The sequence below is a fragment of the Delphinapterus leucas genome, chromosome 3, assembly GCF_059928025.1.
Source record: "Delphinapterus leucas isolate spDelLeu-1000000601 "Yukka" chromosome 3, BTC_Dleu_Yukka2, whole genome shotgun sequence".
Classification (NCBI taxonomy): Eukaryota; Metazoa; Chordata; class Mammalia; order Artiodactyla; family Monodontidae; genus Delphinapterus; species Delphinapterus leucas.
In genome coordinates this window covers 78,337,584-78,353,280 of record NC_143131.1, presented here as the reverse complement: position 1 = coordinate 78,353,280, position 15,697 = coordinate 78,337,584, and the positions used below count along the sequence as shown (strand labels likewise).

The window sequence follows — 15,697 nt, the reverse complement described above, 5'->3', positions numbered from 1 at the left end:
CTCAGAACCTTCACTCCAGTGGGTGGACTTCTGTGGTGTAAGTGTTCTCCAGCCTGTGAGTCACCCGCCCACCAGTTATGAGATTTGATTTTACTGTGATTATGCCCCTCCTGCCGTCTCATTGTGGTTTCTCCTTTGTCTTTGGATGTGGGGTATCTTTTTTGGAGAGTTCCAGTGTCTTCCTGTTGATGACTGTCCAGCAGCTAGTTGTGATTCTGGTGTTGTCACAAGCGGAAGTGGGAGCACGTCCTTCTACTCCACCATCTTTGTTCCAATCTCTGCAGGCTTCTTATCGCAGTGGCTTCTTTTGTTGTGCAGCATGGGCTCTAGGCACATGGGCTTCATAGTTGTGGCACACAGGCTCAGTAGTTGTGGCTCACGGGCTCTAGAGCACAGGCTCAGTTGTTGTGTCTCATGGGCTTAGTTGCTCTACAGCATGTGGGATCATCCCAGATCAGGGCTCAAACCCATGACCCCTGCATTGGCAGGTGGATTCCTAACCACTGCGCCACCAGGGAGGCCACGTATGGTATTTTTTGACTTTTCGAAATATTTTGTGTGGGGGGTACATTGACCTTATTAATTCCTTAAAAAGCAGGAGATGATTAATGGATGCTATTGGACAGTGGTTATCAGTGAGTGCTCTGTTGGCATTTTCAGTGGTACAGATCTTCATAGTACGGAATTGTTTCCCCCATTGCAGGAAGATCTTATCCTTGTCCCCCGTCTGTTAGATGCTAACAGCACTCCTCAATCATTGTGGAAACGAAAGAAGTGCCCCCACATCTCCAAATTATGCTCCCGTGCCAAAGGTTAGGGGGATGGAGATGACTAGATGGTACTAGTTGAGAATGACTTCTATACAATAAGCTTTGGTTTTGTTTATTCGTGCTGATACTTTTGTTCCATCCTGATTAAAGTAATTTTCTTGTATAATAAATAAGCAGTTCTTTCTCCTCCTCTTAGCTATTTTGAGAAAACCAATCAGAATTTAAAAAATCTTGTCACTTTACATGGATATACTCATGTAACGTGAATATATGTTCAGAATATCCAAATTTGCAAATAGCTTGAGAAAAAGAATCATAGATGCTAATATGTTGCTGCAGTAATGAAGAGCAAAAGTAACACCAAATTAGTTGTGATTAGATTAGTCTCGGGTTACTGTTTAAAACAGTAAATGAAACTGTTCTGAACATTAGTAGAAGTGGGGAAAAATAGTAGAATATTTTCTTGTTCTTTTCTCCTCTTATGAGGGAAAACCTTTACCTCCTTTTTTTGTGTTGTTGGATCCAGGGCTAGGTATTTTATCTGATCTATGTTTTTTTCTTTGTTTTTGGTTCTCTGCGTGTCATCTTTCAAACTTAACACTGCAAACTGCTCCCTTTCCTGCGCCTTGGCATTCTTTTCTTTGACTTCCTTTCTATGAATAATTCAGTTACCTGTTCTTTATTCATCTTGTTTGGCATTCTTATGTTGGGAACAAAGCAGTGTCCTTGGTGCTTAGGCGGAGTGTGAATAAGTTCAATACATAAGGGGAAAAAATCTGGTTACCAGCATCATAGAATTTTTGATATAAATAACTACATGTAAAATTCTAGCACGTGGTACAGGACAACATGCAGGTACCGTGCATTCAGCATGTGTTAGCTTAATGGGATGTAGTCATTTCAGTAATAATTTAGATTTTGTTTTTTGTTTTTTTTTTTGGCTGCATTGGGTCTTCGTTGCTGTGCGTGGGCTTTCTCTAGTTGCGGTGAGCAGGGGCTACTCTTTGTTGCGGTGTGCAGGCTTCTCATTTGTGGTGGCTTCTCTTATTGCAGAGCACAGGCTGTAGGTGTGTGGGCTTCAGTAGTTGTGGCATGCTGGCTCAGTAGTTGTGGCTCATGGGCTCTAGAGTGCAGGCTCAGTAGTTGTGGTGCACGGGCTTAGTTGCTCTGCAGCATGTGGGATCTTCCTGGACCAGGGCTCGAACCCGTGTCCTCTGCATTGGCAGGCGGATTCTTAACCACCGTTCCACCAGGGAAGTCCCTAGATTTTGTATATTAATACATGTTAGAGTATATAGGTTTGTCCTCTTTTGAACCAAGGCACAAATTAGAATTTCTTCTTTTGTTGTTAGTATTGGAATTTATATTTTACTATTTGCTTTCTTTTTTTTAGTTACAACTTATGGTGTGGTTTATTTATATTGATGGAAATGACTATAACTAATTGATATTCTTCCATATTTGGATGCCTCCATCTATTAACCCTTATCATAAAAAGAGTTACTGTGGATGCTTTAAGTTTACTCCAGAGCTGCCCATGAAAATTCATGACTTTGTAGCTGTTTGTCAAAATCAAATTCTAAACAGCTTGTTGTCCCCTCCCCCAAAATAATAGAAAGACATAGTGGTAGGTATGTGATATTTTATAATGTTACAGCTGTTTATATTATATTTTAATGAACTTTGTTTAACAAAATTTTCAAAGTTCCTATGTTTTGTTACAGTACAACATTCATAATTATTATTAGAAGTACTGTTAAGTTTATAAAGAGCTCAGGTTTTCTTCATTTTAATTAGTAAGGATTCCTGTACATTATTGACTTTTACCTCCATAAGGCTAAATCAGATTTCACAGCTGAAGAAGGAAAAGAAAAAAGCTGGATGTTTACATACAAAATTTAAATTCTCCTTCAATTATAAATGTGCTCACTTGGAATATGGTGGATATAGACAGTTTTTGTAATTATTATATATTGCTCTTGTTTCAAATACCACAGAACAATAAGACAAAAGCTTTTTGCAAATGATAAAAATCAGATCTTAGGTTAAGGATTTTTCTTTATTATTCATACCTTTTAGGATTTTATTGGAACTAAATATTTTAGCGAAATTATTCTAATTATTTACCTAGAACTGTGACCCAAAGAGACTGTGCTGTATATTTGTTTCTAAACGTAGATAAAATGACCAGAAAGGAAATTTGGCTATTGATGCACTGCGAAGGCCATTGGTACTTTTAACTGCTTCAGAAATTCAGGGAAACGGGACTTCCCTGGTGGTCCAGTGGTAAAGAATCTGTCCTGCAATGCAGGTGACATGGGTTTGATCCCTGGTTGGGGAACTAAGATCCCACATGCCATGGGGCAACTAAGCCACGCGCCACAGCTACTGAGCCTGCATGTCGCAAACTACAGAGCCTGCGCGCCACAGCTAAAGACCTGACACAGCCAAAAAAAAAAAAAAAGAAATTCAGGGAAATTACTCTTCCTAGAAACCATGGAACTTAGTTTTATAGTTATCTTAAAGCCAGACTGTAGTTTGGTGAATCTATAAGTAAATTGTTTTTTCTACCAACTGTTAAGTATGTTTTAATAGTTACAGACTATTGTACTCATGGCTAATAGGCAATTAAAAATATATTTACAGCTCTATCTTAAAAGAACCAACCAAGGAAAGCCTTCAAGCCCTGTGTGCTCTAGGATTGGCAATGCAGGATGCAACACTGTCCAAAGCTGCACTTAATGAGTTACTGAAGCACTGCAAACAGAAAGACAATGATTATCAGAGGTGTCTTCTTACTTCAGCGATCTATGCACTGCAGGGTCGCACTGTGGCAGTGCAGAGACAAGCGTCTAAAGCTGTTCACAGGTAAATTCTGTACTTGTGAACTTGGGGTCTAGTTATACTTGATGAAGTTGTCTTTGATGTTTGGACCTTATTAAGACTATATAATGAGGTAAGCATATATATTTGGAAACCAAGTTGTGGTTTTATGAAACTGTACATAGGATCAGGTAACTGACTCCATGTTATTTCACCTCTAAAAATTTAAATAAAAAATTCAGTTGGTAAAGAGAGAACAGAAAATCTTTCAGATTAAGGCCCAAATCTTGTTGTTTTTTTTTTTTTTTAAGAACATGAAAAGTTTATTCACAAATGAAGGAATAAAAATGGTTAATTTACAAGAAAATATCTGAAACTTCATTAATAATACAATAAATGCAAATTTTAAGAATAAAGATACAATTTTTGACAAATTGACAGATTTTTAAGCTTTTTAAAAAATTAGAAATACTGCGTAAAGGCAGTTTATACATGGAGGACTCATAGAGGACCTGTAACTGGCCACAAAACATTTTCCCCAAATTCTCCTGTACCAAATCTTGTTTTAATATGAAAGCCCTTACAAATTCTCAAGTTTGTGATATTGTCAGTTTGTTATCTGATACCGTCCAGTTTGATGGTTTTAGGAATTTTTTGGCCACTCAAACATTCATTAATATTCAAAATTTGGAAAATAGAAACCTGTTATCACTAGCAACAGCAGTTATTTATTAGATTTATTTTTAGCAGTAAAGTGTTACATCTGTAGTTTATTTTCCTTCCACAGTTCTCATCTCTGTGTTTTCTTTGAACACAATGTATTAAAATTTCCTTAACCTTTCCTAATTGGATCTCATGGTTCTGTAATCATCACATTGCTGATTTTTCTTTCTTATTTTAATAAAAACTGTAGGTGTATATAGGAGATATAAAGTATGTTTCTAAAAATTCAGTCACTTTTAACCACATGTAGAGAATTAACTTGAACTTGTTTTAGATGTCTAAAAGATTTTTAACTTAGATACTAAATAAAATGTTGATTTTGGGGGGTACTCTCTGTGATTAAAGTAACTACCATCTCTAAGCCCTCTGCTTTTGATGATCATTATAGTAACCCAGCTGATCCTGCTCTTTGGTCTTTGTTGTCCCGAGTAGTTGCTCAGTATACTCAACGAAATGCAAAGGTGAGTAATGTTCTAAATTCTAGCAAAAGACAAAATAACTTACGATGTGGTATATAATATAATTTTAAAGTATCAATATTAACATTATCATTCTGGAAAATAATTAACTAATAGAGCAAGGGAGTTCTGTTATTTAGTGAAGTTTTTCATTAGTCATTCAACAAGTAGTACACGGAGTTTCTTCCATGTACTGTTGTACTGCTCTGGGTGTTATGGAAGATACAAAGAAGGAGGTGGACTTTTTTGAACATGTATAGATTGTTATGTTATTCTTATAATTCACTTTCTTTTTCAGGTAAAATGTCTAATTGAATTTTTTTAAATTAAGGATTTCAGATCGACTTTATGAAAACTATCGTGCTATGTATATTTTCCTTACTTTTAGTACTGAGTTGAATATTGAGGTGGTGGTGGTGAGGTTCATGATGCTCTGAACTTTAGTAACTTATTTTACTGGGAACTGTGGACATTTTAAAAATGCTAAATTTTCATGGAGTAAAACTGTGTTAGTTTATCTTAAAATAAGTTTTGTGGTCTCTCTTTTTTTTCTTTCAGTCTTCGTTTCACAATCTTGTATATTGTTAGAAAATCGTATATTTGTTTGTTACTACTGTAAAGTCACGTAACTTTTGGACCTTTAATGATATTTTAAAAGAGGAGAGTTGAACTGATCATAGTAGAAAAGATTTTCTTTTATAAAAATATTAAACTGCTTTTTTAAAGTTGGTACTTAAGGAGTTTAAAAGTTACAAATGTGATAAAGCTGAACCTTTCAAATGACTTAATGTAAAGATTTTATCAGTCTTAATTTTTACTTTTTTGTGAAAGTTTATGCATTTATATAAGTAATAATTTGTTTACTATTATAGGGAGGTGCGGTAGCAGGAAATGTGGCTCATATTCTGGACTCAAATCATGGAAAGGTTAGTTTGCCCCAATTCAAAGGAAATGTTAAATAATATTATTATTAACATTGGAAATGTTAAATAATATTATTTACTGTTAAATAATATTATTGATGAATAATTTTTCTTCTTAGGCTTAGGGGTCACATAATATCCAATATAGTACTACTTTTAGTCACTTTGAAAGTCAGGGAGCTATAAAGAGAATTGATTAACACCCTTCCTTTCTCTTTGTAGAAGGCACTACTATACACTGCAGTAAATCAGTTGGCTGTGGGAAGCAGTTCAGCAGATGGTGAGAAAAATACTGCACTAAAAGCCATTCAGAAGGCAGCTCTCCTTTCTCCAGGTGAATATAATGTGATCCATTTCATTATTTAGGATTCCGTCCATCTTGCATTTGTGTTAAAGAAGCAAAGTTTGTATTTTTATGAAATAAGAAGGGAATTTTAAAATATTTTAAGATCTTGCATATTATTTGATTACTGCATTCAGCTACTGATATTTAAGAGATAATCAGTTATTGAAACAGGCTCAAAGGAATATCTGTATAAAGACTTCATTAACCATTATCGAAACTCTGAATTATATATTTTCAAAAAGTGGTTTTATTTCTGTTTTCCATCAGTCTGGTTTAATGAGGTTTATTTATAGCTACTAAATTATTTAATAAACATGTTTAGTTATTTTTATGTGTAGTTAACTTCTTGAAGAGTGGAGATATGTCTTCTATGGTAACTGTTAGAACTGCCAAGGTGCTGGCCTCACATGAACTAATTTCTTAGTTCTAACCAGAGTCGTATGTATGCCATTGGTCACAAAAGGCACTGAGGAACTGCATGTAACCTGCATCAGCATGCTTCCGTTACCACGGCTGGAGAAATGCTATAGAGGATTGGAATGTCTAACAAAGTAGGGTTATGGGATGTATTTTTACATAACATTATTTTTAACATGAAATATAGCTTTAAACAGTGTATTCCCCCAGAGCACTTCAAACATTTGCTGGATCAGAATGCTATTGCTTTTGGCCAGGGACTGTGGGGAAACATACAAAGAACAGGTTCAGTACTATCTTCACAATAAATGATAAGGATCTAACTAAACTTCAGAGATTATTTTATAAAACAAGTAAACAGACCAATGTCCTGTGGTTTATTCTTTCTTTCATTTTTGAACTAGAACAAAAAGAAATCCTAAACATTTGGTTTTATCTATGTTCTATGTTAGGTAAGTTTCTGATTTTTAAAGGTGTTCCCAAACAAGTATTAGATATAGAATTACTCTCAAGAATTCTTACTGTGGATCTAGAATGATAGATGTTAGCCTCTGATTGTGTACATGGCATACACTTTAGAAAGGTGAGATTGCCCAGCTAAGATCTTCTCTAATCATTTTTTCTGATTTTCCCATATTATCTGGAGAAATTCATAAACAAGGAAGCAGAGTCATATAGGAAGCTTAAAACAAGGACTGACTGATGAAGCTGAGTGCTTATTTGAGACTTGTTTGGAGTCCAGTGAAAGTGAATGTAATTGTAGTTATGTGTAGTAGCTGTACATCTAACCTTTGTAGATCTTTAGTTAGACAAAGTACAATTTTGATAGATGGTACTCCAAGGAATCTTTTCAGAAATTTAAATATAATCCCAGGAATTTAGAATTGAATGGAAAGAAATCCAATGTCTGTTAGATTAGTACTTCTGTGATATTAAAAGGTATTTTTAGCAAACCATATTAATTTTTTTTTAGGTTTCTAGTATATATATAGTATAAATTATATATATGTGTATATACATATATGTATAAATTATATATATATGTGTATACACATATATATTATAATATTTATATTATCACTTTGTTTCATAGGGAATTTGAGTTGCTGGTTATCTGTAGAAGAGTTCATGAAGACAGCAATTCTTTTGAATTGTGACAAAAGAAATTGCTGCCAGCTAATGTCCATCCCCCTCCCAAAATCTAAACTATAGAATACCCTAAGATCCTTAAATGAGTTGTTCACTTAATCTTACAAACACAAAAATTGAGTCCACTTCAACTGGAATTATAGGATTTTAGACCTGAGGGCACCTGAGGCATCATCTGATTTAGATGCCTTATTTTGTAGAAGTATGTGTTCCAAAGGAAGAGCGGCTGCACAGTTAATCAGTGGCATTGTTAGACCTAAAATCCAGATCTAAGATTCAGTCATCTGCCTTTCATTTTATAGTATTCAGATCTCACCATAAATTGTAGGAAATGGTCCCTATTTTCTTATTCTGGATTTGATTTTGTCTTATGATATTTAAAATAAGGTAAGCATTATGTGGGCAGAAATTATTTTATAATATCAAGGTATGTATTTAATTTTTTATAAACATTTTTGGTCTACATAAGATTTCTAATGATTCTTGTACAATTAGCAGTAATACTGTCTATAAATGAAATACATGTATTTCAGCCATTTGATAGGAGATATATATTGAATGGGGCAGTTAGGTAAGAAAAAAATGAAAAACTAGAGCTAAGAAGTATGTTTAAATGACTGTATTGTTAACTGGAACCCCTTGTAGGATTTAAAAATTATCCATTTGTTTTTTTAAGGGTAATAGGACTGAAAATATTAACCATGTAAATATTAACCTGCAAAATACGATTTGTGAAACAAAAGACCAAGCAAATTAAAAAGCCTAAGTTCCAAATCCCAATCCAGCTTTCTCTTTTCACAATTAACTTCCTTGAAAAGAGGAGTCTATACTCATAATCTCTTTTATTACCTTCTCAACCCACTGCTATTGGGCTTTCCCTCTTCCCCTGAAGCTATATCAAGGTGTGAAGGAAGGAAGGAAAGATCAAATGGATGAAGGGATACATCAGTGTAATCATAATTGCTTCCTTGGAATGATAAAGTGACTTTTATGCCTGGCTGTTAGAACATAGGTAAAATGGAGTTGTCTTGAGCTTTTCCTTTGTCTCGGACTTTTCTTAAGAGCTGAGAAATTGTGTTATCTTCCTTTTCCTGTGACTGAGCCTTTAATATAGGGACAGTGATGAACACAAGTGTCTCTGTGAGACTTGCCCTTGGTATTCAGTGAAAGTAAATGTAATTGACCTTTCCACAACAGCGTAGTACTCTAGGCAACTCACGTAACCAGCCATGGAAGAAGAGTTAAATAGGATATTTTTTATCCTCTGATGTGTTTGGAAAAAATGGCAAATCTGTTTTTGTTTTTTGTTTTTTTTTTTTTTGCGGTACGCGGGCCTCTCACTGTTGTGGCCTCTCCCATTGCGGAGCACAGGCTCCGGACGCGCAGGCTCAGCGGCCATGGCTCACGAGCCCAGCCGCTCCACGGCATGTGGGATCTTCCCGGACCGGGGACGAACCCGTGTCCCCTGCATCGGCAGGCGGACTCTCAACCACTGCGCCACCAGGGAAGCCCCAAAGTGGCAAATCTTAAAGGATGAATATAGTAATGTGCCTTATGAACTAGTTTTTCTTGAAGAAAATGGAATTTTTCTGGAGGAGATACTATTTTATTTCATTTGTTGGTATTTGTAAACTCTTACTTTCATTTTTGGTAGTTTTTCAGCAACATGTTGGTATTGACAGCCTCCTAACTGTATTTCCTGTGTTTAGGTGATCCTGCTGTCTGGGCTGGGCTAATGGCAGCTTGTCATGCTGATGATAAACTGGCCCTAGTGAAGAACACTCAGCCAAAGAGGATGGATTTACACTTGGCACTGTTATCTGCTGTTTCTGCTTCAAGTAAGTTTAAAAAAGCATTTCATACATGATATATTCAAGATAAAGAATTCAAAAGGATATTGCCAAAAGGTAGTAGGCAGAATTAGCCCTACATGAAAGGCTATTTTATTCTCATCTAACAAAGCTTAAAAACAAGGCTTAAGGAGTTTACCTGCATACAGAACAAAGCTCAAGAACATTACAGGAATACAGAAATATCCAGCATTCAGCAAGGTAAAATTCACAATGTCTGGTATCCAGTTAAAACTTAATAGACATGCAAATAAGCAGGAAAATACCACCCATAATGAGAAGAATCAATCAATAGAAACAGATCCACAAGTGACACACGATAGAAATCTCTTTAACATGTAATTTACTGTTTAACACACATATGACAATAGCACAGAGGCCAGGAGGGGAAAATGGAAGTATTTTGTTGTAAAGTTTTTATACTGTAAGTGAAGTGGTATAATATTACAGTCATCCGTAAGGATTTGTGGGGGATTTGTTTCATGACCCTCCTCAGATACCAAAATCTACCGATGCACAACTCCCTTACATAAAATGATGTAGTAATAGTTGACTCTGCATATCCATGGGTTCCACATCCATAGATACAGAGGGTCAACTGTACTTAAAGGTAGACTGTGACACGTTAAAGATGAATACTCTAAACCTTAAAGTAGACAGTAAAGAAAAAATGGAATTATATAATACAAAAAGGAGGAAAAGGGAACATAGAATAAAGAGAAAACAACACAATAGAGTTAAACCCAGCCATATCAATAATCAAGTTAAGTATAATGGTCTAAATACCCCAGTTAAAAGGCACAGATTGACAGACTGGATAAAAAAGCAAGAGCTAACTATATACTGCTTAAAAGAAACATAAACAAAATATAAATCTATATTTAAAGACCAAAATAACCTCACAGTACTATATATAAGATAGAAGAACAGCAAGGACCTACTTTATAGCACAGGGAACTACATTCAGTATCTTGTAATAACTTATAATGGAAAAGAATCTAAAAAAGAATCTATATGTGTATATTTATATATATGTATAACTGAATCACTTTGCTGTACACCTGAAACATTGTAAATCAGCTATACATCAATTTTAAAAAGATGCAAATAAAAAGACAAAAATGACCTAAAAAGTAAAAGAATGGAAAAAGATATACCATGCCAACACTAATCAAAAGAAAGCTGGAGTGGCCACGTTAATTTCCTACAAATTAAGATTTCAGAGCAAAGAATGTTTCCAGTGATAAGGAGGGTCATTTCACATTGGAACCAATTCATCAAGAGGACAATTTAGGCACCCAGTAGCAAAGCTTCAAAACACATAAAATCTGTGTTGTATTTCCCAATAAAATAGGTAGAAAAAATGAAAAATTATGGAAAAATACATGAAACAAACTTATAGAACTGAAAGGAGAGATAGATAAATTCATAATTATAGAGATTCAACACTCTTCTTTTGATAATTGATAGAACAATTGGACAGAAAATTAGTAAAGATATAATTAAAAACTTGAAAAACACTATCAACTAACTTGACCTAGTTAGAACTTATAGAACAGTTCTCCTAACAACAGAATGCATATTTTTGTCAAGTGTACACAGACTATTTACCCATATATATCATATTATGAGCCATAAAACAGGTCTAAGTAACTTTAAAAGGATTCAAATCATACAAAGTATGTTACCTTAATACAATGGAATTAATTTAAAAATCAATAACCAAAAAATCTGGAAAATTCTCAAATATTTGAAAACTTAATAACATACTTCTAAATAATCCAGGTCAAAGAATATGGCAGAAGGGAAATTAGAAAATATTTTGAACTTCATGAAAATGAAAAAACAACATATAAAATTCTATAATACTCCTAAAACACTGCTTATATGAAAATATTAGCATTATATATCCACATTAGAAAATAAGAAGGGCCTCAAATTGATGATCTCAGCTGTGCCTTGAGAAATTAGGAAAAGGAAGGGGAAATTAAATCCAAAGTAAGCAGAAGAAAAGAAAATAGAGTAGAGATCAATGAAATAGAAAACAGAAAATCAACAAAAGCAAAATCTAATTCTTTGAGAAGATCAATGAAATTGATAAACCTAGCCAGGCATCAGGAAAAAAACAGAGAGTACCATTGTCAGGATTGAAAGAGGGTACAACACTAGAGCTATTAAAAGGCTCATAAGAGAATCTTAAGAAGAACTTTATGCCGTTAAATTTGGCAATGTAGATACAATGGATAAATTCCTTAAAAGATACAGAGCTCACTTAAGAAGAAATAAACTGAATAGCTTTATATCTATTAAAGACATGGAATTTATAGTTAAAAATCTTCTTATAAAGAAAACTCCAGGACCAGATGGATTCTACCAAACATTTAAGTAAGAAATAATACCAGTTCTATACAAACTCTTCCAGAAAATTGAAAAGATGGTAACACTTCCTGACTTCTTCTATGAGATCAGCATTATGCAGATACCAAAACCAGACAAAGACATTACAAGAAAACTACAGAACTACAGATGTAGAAATTTATAACAAAACTTTAGCAATTCAAATCCAGTAACACATAAAAAAGATAGTAATACTTAATGATCAAGTGAGGTTTATTCTAGGAATGCAAGGTTGCTTTAATATTTGAAAATGAATGTAATTTACCACGTTAGCTGCTATGAAAGATGCCAGAGTTTATATTTTATGATTCCATTTATATGAAATTTTAGGTAATGCAAACTGATCTATTGTGAGTGTAAATGATTAGTGATTGGGGACAGAGGAAAGGAGGAGAGATGGGTTGGAGACAGAAGTGATTACAAAGTAGTAGGAGGAAACTTTTCATGATGATGGGTATGTGTATTATCTTGATAGTAGTGATGGTTCACAGATATATTCTTATGTCAAAAGTCATCAGATTTACAGCTTGAATATGTGGATATGTGCAGTTTATCATAAGTCAATTATATTGCAATAAATCTTTACTTTTTTTCAATGAAGTATTTTCAGTTTTACTGAAGATAGTGATTTTTTTTAATGTAAGTCACAAGTATATAAAGTCTTAAGTTATTCAGCTGTAAATGTTCCTGCTATGAAACTTTGCAGAAACCTGTCTCATGTTGAGATAGTCTATGGTATTCCAGTGGTATGTGTAAAAGTTGTATATGCATGGTAATTTAATTTTAATACTTCTTAACAACTGGTTACTTCTCTGAGAACACATTATAAATTGCAGAAAAAAGTAACATTGACTTTTTTTTTAATAAAGACAAAGAATTCTTTGAAAATTACAACCAATCTCTTGAAAAGTGGTCTCTCTCCCAAGCTGTCACTGGTCTAATAGACACAGGAAGAATAGCTGAAGCTGAAGCCCTCTGCACAAAGGTATTGTTATGGAATTGAGATTCATGGATTCTTATCCTACTTGGAAAATAACTTCAAAAATAGAATGCACATTATTTAAAGAGCATTTGGTGGTGGTGGTGGTGGTGGTGGTGGTGATGATAATAATACCCAATATTAACTGAGCACTTACTGTAAGCTAGTTAATATATTTAGTACTTTGTATTTGACCTTCACAACAATCCTATGACATAGGTATTTATTATTATACCCATTTTTACAAGTGAGAAAGCTAAAGTTAAAGAGGGTAAGTAATTTGCACAGGAGTTCACAGGTAGAAATTGATGGAGTTGCTGTTTGAGCTCACATTTTTCTGACTCTTAAGACTCAAGGTTTTAATCTTTTTTTTTTTTTTGGCACCATTATGGAAGCAGTATTTTCCTTTGATTTCTAGTTGCTCTCTTCAGAATGCTATGTTTTCCAGTATCCCTACATTTTTCCAAAGTTCTGAACAATGTAGAATGACTGTGGGGATTGTTAAGTGGGTGACGGGAACTATTGAGTAGTCAGTTTTTACCTACCTGGATTGTAGGCTGTGTGAATACATTCTTACACCTTGCCTAACCCATAGTAGGGTCTCAGTAAATATTTATTGAATGAACAAATCAGTTTCATAAACCAACTCAAAAATAATTTAATGAATAAGGGGAGTTTTAAACATCATTTTTTCCTGAAAACATCTGTTTTCATAAATGCTTACCAGGGAGAAGGTGGTGTCTTTCTAGAAATGTTTTTTGAAAGATCAATATAAATTTTACAGAGAGAGAAGAATGGATCTTTGAAGATCCCTTTGGTCCTTGAATTCTCTGAAAATCAGAATAATACATTTTCTCTTTTATTTAAGAAATTCCATCTAGGTTCAGGACAGTTTAGTAAAATACAGTGAATGTTTAGTAAGCATAAATTGACAGTTGCTTCGTGCTCCCTCTGACAGAATAAAGGATACTTTTATGAACCTTTCCTTGTCATTTTAATGTCCCAGTCTCTTACTTAGAAGAAAGCAGTCACATTTCGGAAATAAGGACATTTAGGACTATGACCTAATAATAGAAAATAAAGAATTATGTCATTGAGAGACAAGCAATAAAGAAAGAAATGTTTAAAACAATAGTGGAAGGACTTGTTTAGAGAATCTCCTTAACTTCTTCTTGTATGTATATATGTATATACATATATAATATATACACGCACATATACACATATACAACATACACATATTGTGTATGTGTATATATATATATATATATATATACCCACACACACATACAATACATTTATATGTGTGTGTATGTGTTTTAAGGTATAAATAAATGGCCTGGGTAAATGGGTCATTTCTCTTAACTCCCAGTGTGTAAGAAGTCTGTGCCTGGAGGAAGGACAATGAGTATCTTTGTTAAGAGGTTGAGAAACGAAAAAATTTATAACTCTTTCCCTCTTAAAAAAAGTTAAGTTTGGGCTTCCCTGGTGGCGCAGTGGTTGAGAGTCTGCCTGCCAATGCAGGGGACACGGGTTCGAGCCCTGGTCTGGGAAGATCCCACATGCCGCGGAGCAACTAGGCCCATGAGCCACAACTACTGAGCCTGTGCGTCTGGAGCTTGTGCTCCGCAACAAGAGAGGCCGCGACAGTGAGAGGCCCGTGCATCACAATGAAGAGTGGCCCCCACTTGCCGCAACTAGAGAAAGCCCTCGCACAGAAACGAAGACCCAACACAGCCAAAAATAAATAAATAAATAAATTTAAAAAAAGAAGTTAAGTTTCTTCCAATAAGGATTAATTTTAGCTTTCACTGTTAATTTTATATTTTCTTAGTTCAGCTGTTTATATGTAGTACCTAAATTTTTCAAGATATCACTTAAGAATAAACCAAGTCAAAGGGACATACTAAATCTAAGATTAACAACTTATAAACTACAGTAATAGCGTTACTGATTTTAGAGCTTATTTAAGTGTAGAGTTTGGTATTCCCAAGATGTTCAGTGTTCTGTTGACTTTTGCTGTTGTTTACTTTTTAATAAGAAAAGGTTAAAGTCAGGGTTTTTTTTCAATATGGAGAATAACTTATTTGCCTTTTACATTTAACACTTAAGAACCTGTTTGATGTATTTCTGTTTGGGGTTTGATTTTTAGAATTTAAAAAGTAACCCTGATCAGCCAGCTGTTATCTTACTTTTGAGACAAGTTCAATGTAAACCACTCCTAGAGTCACAAAAACCTCTCCCAGATGCTGTACTTGAAGAGCTGCAAAAAACAGTCATGTCCAACTCAACCTCTGTTCCAGCTTGGCAGGTAAATAAATTCTCTTTTCTTATGTGAGTCCTGAATTAAAATGCTCTGTGATATTAAATGAGGTCAGGGGTATGCTACATTTTTGTCTTGCCTTTAGATTCACTGTATATCTCTCATTTTCAGGATTTAAAGGGTATTGTGGTTAGAGAAACTAAAGAAGTTGAATATTCATTTAGGATCTGCTGCTGCACGGCTTCGAAGCTTTTAACATTGTTGATTGTAAATTTTCTCCATTTAAAATAGTGTTGAAAATACTGTCTTTTACATGGGATTGGTGTAAGAGAGCTAAGTGTTACAAACATTTTATAATAAAGTTACCATAATGGTGTTTAACTCTGTCTTTAGAGGGGATGTGTGTAGTTTTTCCTTAGCTACTTTACAGGTAACCTATATCCAAGATTTTAATGGGTTTTTAGTGCCTTTAGAAATAGTTCTTTTCAGGACTGATGCCTCAATCAATAGACTGTCTGCCCTTTTAGCTGGCTCTGCTTACCACAAGGACAAATACATAATGATCACTGTGTACTTTATTCTAATTGATAGTAAAATAC

The 15,697-nt window shown here is 34.3% G+C and overlaps 1 protein-coding gene across 7 annotated transcripts in view; it reads left to right on the top strand.

Moving 5' to 3' along the window:
- SKIC3 (SKI3 subunit of superkiller complex) overlaps positions 1-15,697 on the top strand; it is a 91,528-nt gene that overhangs the window by 57,782 nt on the left and 18,049 nt on the right. For all 7 annotated transcript variants that reach the window (XM_022592620.3, XM_089909116.1, XM_089909115.1 and 4 more), the window contains 7 exons: positions 3,417-3,638; positions 4,705-4,777; positions 5,647-5,700; positions 5,920-6,031; positions 9,319-9,447; positions 12,726-12,841; positions 14,988-15,146. In XM_022592620.3, the coding sequence (XP_022448328.1) occupies positions 3,417-3,638; positions 4,705-4,777; positions 5,647-5,700; positions 5,920-6,031; positions 9,319-9,447; positions 12,726-12,841; positions 14,988-15,146 (865 nt within the window). The remainder of the gene's footprint in view (positions 1-3,416; positions 3,639-4,704; positions 4,778-5,646; positions 5,701-5,919; positions 6,032-9,318; positions 9,448-12,725; positions 12,842-14,987; positions 15,147-15,697) is intronic.